We start from the raw sequence: 12,568 nt of genomic DNA, 5'->3' as shown, positions 1-12,568 counted from the left end.
GAGCACAGGATTCACAAAGTGCTTCCCAGGCTGCATTTCACCGTCTCCTGCTCCCGGTATGCAGGTTGCCTCCCCAAGTCTCAGCTCCCTGAGGCCGAGTCCTGTCGGACACTCACTCCACACTGGCTACCCTCCCCTGGACGCAGCAAACTCTTCCCATCTCCTGCAAGCACCGCCTGCACTTGGGGTGCTCAGAGCAAGCACCAGAATACCTGGCCGCCGGGGAAGGAAGCCGCAGGAGGTGAAAGACGTTTCAGGCCCAGAAAACAACAAGAACAAGGACCAGAGCAGAAGCTGGGATCACAAGTCCTGCTGGATGGAAAGCGACCAGCCAGGGTGTGCCGGCCTAGGGCTGCTGGAGGGGGAGGAGGGCTGGGTCAACCTGAGAAGGGCCCGGAGGCCCCACTGCTGTTCCCAGCAGAACCTTGCAGCAGCGTGGACAGTGCACCAGAGAGAAAGAAAATGCGAATCTGATTAAGCCCCCGAAGGCAGAAAGGAAGACCGAGACTGCCTGGCTCGGGTCAACAAGGCACCTGTCCTGCACCGCCACGGGCCGGCCATCACGGCTGAGCTCCCGCACCTGGCCGACACAGGGCAGCTCTCCAAAGGGCCCGCCCACAGGCACTGCAAAGAAAAACCCACCCAACCACGCGCAGGGCAGTCAGGCTCTGCATGACCGTGAATGCATTCACCAGGGCGGCCAAGGGCTCCCAGATCAGCCTTTCAGAGAATCGTAATTAGTAAGTCAGAGTCTGGTCAAAACTAATGAAGAAGAGTGAGCTCCCGTGAAAACTCGCTCGGTGACCAGCCTCACCACCCCGAATGCACTGAAGGCAAATGAGCTCGGCTGGCGTATGGCTCAACTGAAGCCCGTGGCCACGAACAAGACCCCAGCTCCCCAGCCTGAGGACACAGGCAGCCCCTCCTCTGGCGCGTCGGGTAACAGGAATGTGTGACGAGCATCAAATGACACCACAGGAAAATGGAAAAGTAACTGGCTTCAGACACAGTAACCACGTCAATAGAAGGAACCACATGTGAAGTGTGGGGTGGAGGGTGTAAGAGAGTGTGCGCACGTGCACACGCACATACTCTTAAATTCTAAGTAGCCCACTACACGGAGGCAGATTTTCAGCACCACCTGCAACCCAGAAGCAGAGGCAGCCTGCAGCTTAGGCCCGGGTCCGAGTCTGACCTGGACACCCCCTGGGCTCAGCTGCACAGAACTGCCAGAGGCCCAGTGAAATCTGAATTTCAGTATGTGTCATACTTATGCTAAAAAATTAACGATTTAAGGGCGCCTGGGTGGCTCAGTCGTTAAGCGTCTGCCTTCGGCTCAGGTCATGATTCCAGGTCCTGGGATCGAGCCCCGCATCGGGCTCCCTGCTCCGCGGGAAGCCTGCTTCTCCCTCTCCCACTCCCCCTGCTTGTGTTCCCTCTCTCGCTGTGTCTCTCTCTGTCAAATAAATAAATAAAATCTTTAAAAAAAAAAAATAAAAATAAAAATAAAAAATTAACGATTTATGTGAAATTCAAATCTAACTGGGTGCTCCTTACTCTCACTTGCTAAATCTGGCACTGCTAAGACCAGGCAGGAAGAAGGATTTATCCCCATTCCTCACGGAAGGAGAGAAGGCGAGGTCTGGATTAGGACTCCGACAGCAGACACTTCTGGTGCTTGGCTCTGGCCTCCCCAAGCAGCCTGGAGTCGGGCTTAACGCTGAAGATGGAAATCCATCCATAGAAGCTCTTGGCTCAGCCTGGCTGATTAATGACCAGGTTTCTCTCCTCCTCCTGGCCTGCCGGGGCCTCCCAGGTTTATGGTCTTTGGGAACTTCAGAGCAGAGCCAAGCAGACCTCAGGCCCAGGGGACATCAAGCAGTTCTGGGCCCTCAGGGGGGCGGATGACAGGCCTGTCTCTGTCCTAAAGCCGCCCCATCACCAGGAACAATCCCCTGGGTCCCCTTTTTGTGCCCATTTTACCCACCATGGGATGCTAATCTCTGAAGCAATGTTTTACGATCAGACTTGAAGTCTTCTGAAAAAACCAAGCACAGACATAACCACATTTATCTACCTGCTAAGGCTGTGTATCTTCAAATACTTTTTTTAATACTGAAAGAGGATCTCCATTATGTTTTTAAACAGAAGATGTGGCAAGTATTTCATTTATATCCTCTTACGTCACAAAAGCTGCCCAGGTTCTGTCACAGGGTCTCTCGCTGGAAGGGCCCCAGGGCTGAACATGGGGACCGTGGGGCGTCAGGGGCTCTCGCAACCTAACGTCAGATGTAGCAGACGTAACAGCAATAAACGTATGGGGTATCGTCTGGTTGTGCCGCAACACTGTGAAATTTCTTTCAGATGCGTAAGCGTTCTAGGTGTGATGTGGACACTCCCGTAGGTGCTTTACACTTGACCTTCTCCCAGACTGAGGAGTGTTCATCTCTGCTTGTTATTACAGCACTAAATGACTAAATCGTTGGTGGGAACTTGAGATTTTACCTACGAAAATCATTCAGTAAGTAGGGAACAGACTGACAACTACCAGAAATAGTGAGACAACACGCACCTGTGACCTCATCTCTCTGCTGTGATCAGCATGCCCAGCGCCGTCCACCCAAGCACCGGGCTCTACATGGGCCCGGGGGGAGGGGGAGTGGGCAGGGGACCTCTCTGCTCCTGACTTTGGCCACAGCACATGACTTGGTTTGGCCAATGAAGAGCAGCAGAGTTTTAGGAACCGCTTTCTGTTGGAAGCATGAAGAGCCTATGAGGACTCCCCAAAACCCTCTTCCTTCCATCACAGGATCCGGGCAAGGATACTCCTGAGCGCGGCGGCTCCCTCAGCCTGAGTCCCAAAGTGAGAACTGCACAGAACAGAGTCCCCAGCCAAGCCACGAGGGACGTGCCTGCTGCTAAAGCTGCTGAGACTCGCCGGCTGTCCGCTCCCGGCCCTCACCGAGCCTCCTGTGACCGTACCAGTGATATCCGGCCTCCGCCCCACGTGGATTTCCACACTCCGCCATTCAGGATTTGGTCGATGTGCATGTTCGATGCACTTCCGGTGCCAGGCTCTGTGCTCCTACACCATGCCCGAGAGCTCAGCTCTAACCAGTCCCGAAGAAGCAGAGGACACGACAGTGTGTGCCAGAGTCTGGCAAGAACGGATGGTGGCCAACAGAGGAGAAGCGGAAGAAGGGGAGACACCACCAATCCTGGGGGTGGGGGCAGAGGGGCACTGCTAGGGTAGAGGGACTTGGGGAAAAGCAGCACAGCATCCAACTTGCAAAACCATCCCGATCATCATCCCCTACTGTTTGGTGCGGACAGACCCAGCACACTTGTGCACACACACACCTGTGCGCTCGGGTCCTCCAGGTTCTGCAGAGAACATTCCAGCCTCCACTGGAGCTGCCGAGGGCCAGCACGCCAGCAGCCCCCACAGGCCCACTGCGGCTCCTGGCGCGTGCGAGCACAGAGGCCCATGGCAGACGGCAGAGGGTTTCCGGGCCACAGCCAGGACAATCAGGGGCCTCTGTCCCATGTACCCACAGTCACCCGGTGGTTGCAGAGAACCCACTGATGCTGCTATGGATTTCTGTGAACCACGGCTCCGTGCACAGCCCCTCCCAGAAAAAGTCTGGCCACCGCGAGAGGGACAGAGAACTCAAAAGGCCACTCCAGCACACTAGAGGACAGTGAGCCACACCAAACACCGGGGGCGATCTATTTCTCCCCGAGATTGAAGAAGAAACAACATCTGGTAGCAGATTAAGAAATCAAATACATGTATGAGCAAAATTTAAAAAGCCCAAAGTTGTTTTGTGAATAAATGACGGGCTCCCTATGCCTGAGATCCACCCCACTCCATGCACTGCCGCCATCCCATCTAATCGGCTCTCTCGCCTGCCCCCGGTCCGCTGGTGCCCAGACTTAATCCTTCAGTCTCTCCTCCCACTTGCACCTGGATGGCCCCAAGGAAACACCCCAGGTCCCTCGGCAGGGAGGGGGCCGCTGGAAGCTGACTGGCCATGGCAGGAACTCACTTGCTCGGGAAGCTGCTTACTGCACTCCAGGGCCAAAATAAAGGACTGTTTGGCAGAAGTCCCTATCCCTAAGGGAACACACACTGCCGAAAAAATTGTGACCAAGAATTCAGCTCGAATAGTACAAGTAACTGTTGGAAATGGGTTTCTGCTAAGGTCTTCGCGGCCACTCACCCAGGAAATCCCAAATCCTTTCTGGTTTTCCAAGAGCCTGTGCTCTGATCCACCAGACCACAGACCTGCTGTCAGGGATTTTTTTCTTCCTGGGGTGGTTCTAGCTGGTTCTACTCCTCCTTAAATACCCGTATACCACTTCCCTTTTCCATAGACTTTTTGCACCTGGCCCTCCCCACAGGCTGGGGATGGATGTTGATTTGCCTACTTACAGGGGATTTGGGTTCGTAGTAATTACTGTCCCTACTTACGCTGCAAGAGTAGGCTGTATGTGCTTTTATTTGCTTCCCTTCCTGATGTGCACGGTTTCTTAGAGGGAATGCAAACAATGCATATTTAGGTGGCCTCGTGCAATTCCGAGTTCATTCCAGACAGGCATTCTTGCTGGATGTAGGCCCTACAGTGATGTATATTCTTGCAGCACGTTGAGGACACCTTCTCATATTTTTGTTGAGAAGTCAGTTCTCAAATAGCTGTTCTTAGAAAATAATCTTTTCCTCCAGCTGCTTTAAGACTTCGTCTGTAGTGTAAATAATCTTCACAAGGATGTGCTCGCATACAGTTTTCCCTGTTAGTAATTCTCCTCTGGACCCACTGGTCTCTTAAATATGTGAGGTGGTACATTTCGGGACTTTTGGTGAACATCTCCATTATTGTTTCTCCAAATTCTCACTCATCCTCTCTCTTCTCCTCCTGTGACTCCAAACACACGCCCATCGGGCTTTCGGACCACACCCCCTAGATCTCCTACCTTCTGTGTTTTCCACATCCTTACTCTCCAGGTTCTATTATGGCTCTTCCAACCATCTTCCAGGTCACTCATGTTCTCTTTAGCTGTGTCTAGCCACCACGTTTTTAATTTGGTTATCATAGTTTTCAATTCCAGAAATCCTATTTGGTCATTTTTTCAAATCTCTTCTGTAAAATTATACAGATATATAAAATTATACAGATATATAATATTCAAGATTATCTGTTTTTATCCTTTCATACAGAGTTAAGGATAATGGTTTCATGCTATGTGCCTAAGAATTACAAAAGCACAACATTTTGTGGACCAGTTTCTGATACCTGTTGCTTCTGTTTGGTCTACTTAAGGAGTTTCGAATGGGTGATAAGCTTTGACTACGTGCAGATCATTTTATCTGAAAAATGCACATATTTGTAGAAACGTCAGTTCTGGTGCCTTCCTCCAGAATAGATTTTGCTTGGCTTCTCCCCAGCACTGTGAGGCTCCAGTAGAGAAGTACCGTAACTGGGGTTCAAACAACCCTGGTCCTCCCAGGTGACATAAACCAGGAGTACAAGACTGTATGAGGGCTGTCCCATTCCAGTTTTTCCCTGCTGGTCACTCCGCTCAGTCCCAGGAAGGTTATGAGCATTTCTCTCATTCTCTGTCTGGCGCAGTTCGACCCATTCACTCCAGGAGACTGTCAAAACAACAACTCATGAAGGGATATTTTTTCCAGATGAGCAGATGCCCTTAGAAGAACAGCACTTTAGTGCCGGGCTCATCCACTCTCACCTTTGTCCTCCATTCCAAGCTAAGTGGCTCAAGTCTTCAGCTCTCACTCTGAGGGAAGTCCTACTGCCTGTGCCCCACACACCACAGGGGAAGCCACCTCAGCCCCACCGAGACACAGCACTGCCCCGCCCAGCACACAGCCTCTCGGGCTGCGACCTCCCACTCTGCCTGGCTCCACTGCACACAGGCCCGTCTCTCCTCAGGCAGGGCCCCATCCTGTCTACATGACACACTTTCAGGAAGGGTTTAAGGGTAGCAGAGAGGGGGTACAACACTACTCAAAATAGAAAACCCCTTTAAAAGTGCCTTTGAGATGTTCTTTAGTCAACCCTCCCCACTACAAAAGACGGTGATGCTGTCTCTCTTCCGGTCTTCCCCTTACCTCCTCACCATGCTTCCTTCTGTGCCCCGAGACCTCTGTCCTCCTCCACCTCGCCAGTCCGTTCTTCACAACACAACTGCTGGAACTCCAGGCTTCCTTTAACTTTACTTTACAGAGCAATTCAGGTCTTCTCTACACTAGTCCTTTCTGGGCCATGCCCATAAAACCTTCCCTTTCTTTTCTCTTTTAACTTTTATCAATGTATTTAAACTATTAAAAAAAAAAAGTTCACCCATTCCTCCCACCCCACACCCCCACAGCCCCGACCTCTTGCAACCACCAATACATTCCTTGCATCTATGAGCTGGCTTTCAGTGTTTTCTTTTTTCTTTTTAAGACTGCACATGTAAGAGAGATCATACAGGATTTCTCTCTCTCTGACTTATTTCCCTTAGCATAATGCTCTTGAGGTCCATCCATGTTGTTGCAAACAGGAGGATTTCCTTTCTTATGGCTGAGTAACGTTCCTGGACGTGTGTGTACTACAATTTCTTCATCTGTTCCTCTGTCAATGGACACTTAGGTTGTTTCCATATCTTGGCTATTGTAAATAATACTGCATTAACATGAGGTATTTCTTCAAATTAGCTTTTTCATTTTGTTCAGATAAATACGCTGAAGTGAAAATGCTGAATCATATGGTGATTCTATTTTTAATTTTTTGAGAAACCTCCATTCTGTTAGTGGCTGCACCAGCCTGCATTCCTACCATCCCTACAGCACACAGGTGCTCCCTTCTCCAGAACAGCCATTCTAATGACAGGTAAGATGTCCTAGCTCATTGTCATTTTGATTTGCATTTCCCGAAAGATTAATGACATAGAGCATCTTTCCATGTGTCTGTTGGCCATCTGTATGTCTTCTTTGGAAAAATGTCTATTCAGATCTTCTGCCCATTTTTTAATCAGATTTTTTTTTTCTCTTGAGTTATAGGAGTTTTTTATATGTTTTGGATATTAGCCCCTTATCAGATATGTGATTTGTGATTATCTTCTCACATTCAGTGGTCTGCCTTTCCATTTTGTTCATGGTTTCCTTTGCTGTGCAGAAGCATTTTAGTATGATGTAGTCCCAATTGTTTATTCTTGGTTTTGTTGCTTTTGCTTTTGGCAACAGATATAAAAAACCATAGCCAGGACCTATGTCAATGAGCCTGTGTTTTCTTGTATGGGTTTTAAGATTTCAGGTCGTACATTCAAGTCTTGAATCCATTTTGAGTTAATTCTCAAATGGTGTAAGATATCAGTCCAGTTTCATTCTTTTGTATAAATTTTCCAAACGCCATTTATTGAAGAGACTGTTCTTTCCTCATTGTATATTCTTGGCTCCTTTGTTGTAAATCATTTGACCATATATGTGTGGGGTTATTTCTAGGCTCTCTAGTCTATTTCATTGATCTATGTGTCTGATTTTATGCCAATACCATACTGTTTTAATTACTATAGCTTTTGTAATACAGTTTGAAATCGAGGCTCATGATGCCTCCAGCTTTATTCTTCTTTCTCATGATGGCGTTCTCTATTTGGGGTCTTTTGTGCTTCCGTACATGTTTTAGAATTCTTTGTCCAATTTCTCTGAAAAACACCGTTAGAATTTTGATAGGGATTGCAGTGAATCTGTAGATTGCTGTGGATAGTATGATCATTTTAGCAATATTAATTCTTCCAATCTATGAACGCCAAATATCTTTCCATTTATTTGTATCTTCTTTAACTTCTTTCATTCATGTTTTACAGTTTTCGATATACAGGTCTTTGACCTCGTTAGTTAAATTTATTCCTAAGTATTTTATTCTTTTTGTTGCAATTGTAAATAGGCTTGTTTTTTTAACTTCTCTTTCTGATGGTTATTAGTGTAAAGAAACAACAGATTTTTGTGCACTGATTTTGTATCCTGAAACTTTACCAAACTCATTTATTAATTCTAAGAGATTTTTTGATGGAGTCAGGGATTTTCTATACATAATATCATCTTATCTGCAAATAGTGACAATTTTTCTTCTTCTACAATGTGGATGTCCTTTCTTTTTCTTGCCTAATTACTCTGGCTAGGATTTTCAATACTATGTTGAAAAAAAAGTGGTGAGAGTAGACATCCTTGTCTTGTTCCTGATCTTAAAGGAAAAGCTTTCAGCTTTTCACAGTTGAGTATAATGTTAGCTGTGGGCTTATCATACATGGCCTTTATTGTGCTGAAATATGTTCCTTCTATGCCTATATTCTGTTAAAAGTTTTTATCATGAATGGATGTTGAATTTTATCAAATGCTTTTTCTACATCGATTGAGATGATCCTATAATTTTTATCCTTCATTTTGTTAATGTGGTAGACCACACTGATTGCTGTCATATTTGCAAACCATATTTGCACCCCTGGAATAAACCCAACGTGGTCATAGTGTGTGATCTTTTTAATATATTGTTGAATTCAATTTGCTAGAATTTTGTTCAGGATTTCTGCACCAGTGTTCATCAAGGACACGGGCCTGTAATTTTTTTGTGTGGCATCCTTGTCTGGTTTTAGTATCACAGTAATGCTGGCCTCACATAATGTGTTCAGAAAAGTCCCTCCGTCTTCTATTTTTTCGGAAAGGTTTGAGAAGGATTGGTATTAATCCTTCCTTGAATGTTTGGTAGAACTCACCAGTGAGGCTGCCTGGTCCTAGACTTTTGTTTGTTGGGAGACTTTTAATTACTGATTCAGTCTCCCTGCTAGAAATGGGTCTGATGTTCAGACGTTCTAATTCATCATGATTCAGTCTTGGCTGGTGGGTAATCAAAATCTATCCATTTCTTCCAGGTTGTCTGATTTGTTGGCACATAACTGTTCATAGTCATCTCTGACGATTCTTTGTACTTCTGTGATATCTCCTTCTTCATTTCTGATCTTATCTGAGTCCTCTCCCTCTTTTCTGGTGAGTCTCACAAAAGGTTTGTCAACTCTGTTTACTTCTCAAAGAACCAGCTCTTCGTTTCATTGATCTTTTCTAATATCTGCCTATGCCATTTATTTCTACTCTAATCTCTTACCTCCTTCCTTCTACTAGCTTTGGGCTTCATTCTTTTTTTTCTAGTTCCTCGAGATGTAAAGTTAGGTTGCTTATTTAAGACTTTTCTCGTTTCTTGAGGTAGGCATTTATTGTATGAACTTCCCTCTTAGAACTACTTTTGCTGCACCCACTAAATTTTGGTATGTCACTTTTCCATTTTCATTTGCCTCAAGGTATTTTTTGATTTCTCTTTTGATTTCTTCTTTGACCCTTTGGTTGTTCAGCAGTCTAATCTCCCCATATTTGTGAATTTTCCAGTTTTATTCATGTAATTAACTTCACCTTTCTTAATCAACAAGCCCACGAAGGTGTGTTCCTTCACCAAAGTGCCAAAAAGCTCTAAAATAAATGCTGTCCTTCCCCTAAAATGCAGAAAGGAGGCAGTGGGTTTTTGGTTTTTTTTTTAAGCAATTTTTCTTCCTAGCATATCCTGCCCTTAATAAAATCTTTATAGTCCCTGCAAAAGTTCCTGGTCCACAATTTCTCTAAGAGGTGAGTGATGAAATGGGGGGAGGGTGGACTTCACACGGCTGAGGCCTGCAGGTGCCTCTCCCGAGGGGCTGCCAAGGGGCCCTGGCGCCCACCAGCCAGAAAGCCCAAACCCCATCCACTGTGTGTACTTCCTGCTTGGAAAGCCTGGTATTTAGGTTTCACTAGAAGAACAGCTACAAACTGGCTACAGCGTTCACATATTTTACATATATATTACATAAAAGAAGCTTCTCTGTTGTGAAGAATGGATCCTTTAAGCCAAGAACTGCAGGCCGGAAGGACCCGCCTCAGAAATTGCACCGAAAAATGTGATTTACAAAAAAGTACATTTGAGCTGGGATTCCTTTGGTCGTCGTTGCTGCTCTTTTAAACCATCATCCAGCAAAGCTGCAATGTGCTTCTTTCTAAACCACAGCACCAGAGAAAATCAGTTCAAGCATTTCCCCACACTGTAGCACTGGTACAAATGAGCACTAACCACTACTTCCCAACCTCCACGGAAACAGAAAATACGCCTTCTAAGGGACACAAGGGGAAGCGAAGAAGTCAGGATGTGAAATTCACATCTACTGCAAATCATATTTCAAAGAACTAACTGAGACTGGGGCCAGCTGTGAACCTGCTAGTGGGGAAAACCCAGCCATCTCCCAGAGATCTCACTGTGAAGTTAAGAATAAACGCAGTTACACAAGCAGGAAACCGTATTTTGAGTAGACAGGTTGGAAAGCAGCTCAATATACTGAATCAAATCAAGTATTATTGGAAGAACCGTGAAAAACTTCACCGTATGGAAATGAGGTAATAACCATTAGATACATAGTCGAAAATCAGATTCAATCAAGGAACAAAATAGAGTTTATAATTTGTATGACTCCATTTTATAATGTCTCTCGACAGTTCCCCAAACCAAGTGTCTTTCTGGGGAGATTATGACCGTTACAGTTTGTGGCTGCTGACGGCACGGCAAGGGGGAAGCAGTGCACAGGGACGCGGAAGCAGTGCTGGAATGCACACCCCTGCATCTACATTTGAAGCAAAGTACAATTTCTCTGTACATTCAGCAAAATCACCTGCAGAGCTCACATGAGGCTCTTTATGAAAGAGCCTTTCTCTTCGTACCTCATCACTGACCGGCTGGCGCCACAAATCTACGCCTGGTTCTGCTTGGTATCACTTTGTTAATGCTGTTCATTAATGTAACAAACTATCAGGAGAATATGCTTGGAATGGGCAGGCATTATCTCCCAACTTTCATTTAATTAAACTCTGCGATTGCAATATGACAGTCAGCACATCATAGGGGAAATTATTTTAAGAATGAAGGTAAAAAGTATTTCAAAGCCTCCACTTAAATATGAAAGCATAATCTAAAACGGCCGAGCACACACTATAATTTTTCTATAATATTAAAGATGTTATTTCCAGACTTGGTAATTAATTGGATTCCATGGAGAAATTACGCCAGCATCCTTGATAGCAAAATGATGCACAAAGGCAGGGAACAGAGTGCCAAAGGACAGCCATAAACAACCATGCTGTCGCCCAGATTATGACAATCATCGGGCTTAATAAGGAGTGAGAGCTGCCCACTTCTGTGCACACTCATTCCTCCTGCAAAGTGCCTGCACTGAATTCTGATTATGTTGCCTTAATAAAAACGAAGGGGAGAGGCTCCCGCCCCAGAAGAATGCCCAGCCCTGCCCCGTGGAGCTAGGAGCCCCAGGCTCAGTGAGGACAGCACCTTGCAGGGTGAGGGCCAGTCCCAAGCCTCCCACCGCCTCCTCCCGGGCCCTCAGGGAGACAGGTGCTCAGGAAGCAGGCTTACCATCAATCCGGCTCACGAGCTCTTCCAACATCTTCACCTTCATTTGAATCCCAGGCTGGGCAAAGGTATAGTTGTCCTAAGGGAAAAATAACAACAAATATCATATGCACAGAAAATAAAACACACCTTCCAAAGGGGAAAAAGGAAGTCGGAACAAAGGTGAACAGTTTCACAGCGGAACAAAGTCACCACCTGATCCATGCCCGCGGCGTCAGGCCCTGTCACAACGGCCGACCCGCAGCAGGATCCCATCTGGGGTCAGATCCAGCCCTTCCCGACATCAGAGGGCGAGCACACCCGCCTCGGGGAGCATCTACTGGAGCATCTCTTTATGTAAATGCAGATATTTACATTTACATGGAACAAACGGGCATGGGCATGGACAGCTCCTTGAGAAGCGTGTGCCGGAAGCAGCTGCTTGGCCGCCACCCAGGTAGCGGGCACTTGCCGGTGCCGGAAAAACGGCGGCGGAACGGCGCCTGGGCCGGTGCTCTTGGTGCCCACATCCCGCCCGCAGTCCCCGGGCCACCGACGCGGCCGCTGCACGAGGAAAGTGAGCGTGTGACCACTCTCGGTGAACCCAGGTGAAGGAGTCGATAAACTGAGACAGGAAACCCGGTGTGGGCATCGAGGGGGACGAGTCCTCGGTCAAACAGACCTGGAGAAGGAGCCCCACCCTCCTACTCGGGAGCTGTGCAGCCTTGGTAAGCAACGTCACCTCTCGGCTCCCGTTGGTCGTCTACACCGTGACAATCATGCTGCCTTCTAGGTCTGCTCCGATGTGTACAGGAGACCAGGTCAGGGGACCATGCTGGAGGGCCCAAGACTACCAGAGGTGCCGAGGAACGAGGGCAGGGCCTCAGCCAGCCCCCGTCACCTTCAGAAGGGCCGCTGGGCTTCGAAGGCACACATGCAAGGCAGAGACAGCCCCAAAGAGGTCTACGGCCTAAGCCCAGAGGCTGCCAAAGGGCACAAAGGTGTCAATCCACCGACCAAAGGGAATTATCTGGACTAGCCAAGGGCCCACTGCAGTCCCGGGGTCCTGACAAGTCCACAGGAGCGTGAGAAAGACT

General features: G+C 47.3%; 1 protein-coding gene across 2 annotated transcripts in view; it reads right to left on the bottom strand.

The window, feature by feature from the left end:
• The window catches only part of TBC1D22A (TBC1 domain family member 22A), a 319,474-nt gene that overhangs the window by 119,490 nt on the left and 187,416 nt on the right, over window positions 1–12,568 (bottom strand). For both annotated transcript variants that reach the window (XM_078076759.1, XM_078076760.1), the window contains one exon: window positions 11,496–11,571. In XM_078076759.1, coding sequence (XP_077932885.1) covers window positions 11,496–11,571 — 76 coding nt within the window. The remainder of the gene's footprint in view (window positions 1–11,495; window positions 11,572–12,568) is intronic.

The sequence above is a fragment of the Halichoerus grypus genome, chromosome 6, assembly GCF_964656455.1.
Source record: "Halichoerus grypus chromosome 6, mHalGry1.hap1.1, whole genome shotgun sequence".
NCBI lineage: Eukaryota > Metazoa > Chordata > Mammalia > Carnivora > Phocidae > Halichoerus > Halichoerus grypus.
This window is presented reverse-complemented; position numbering and strand designations above follow the sequence as displayed.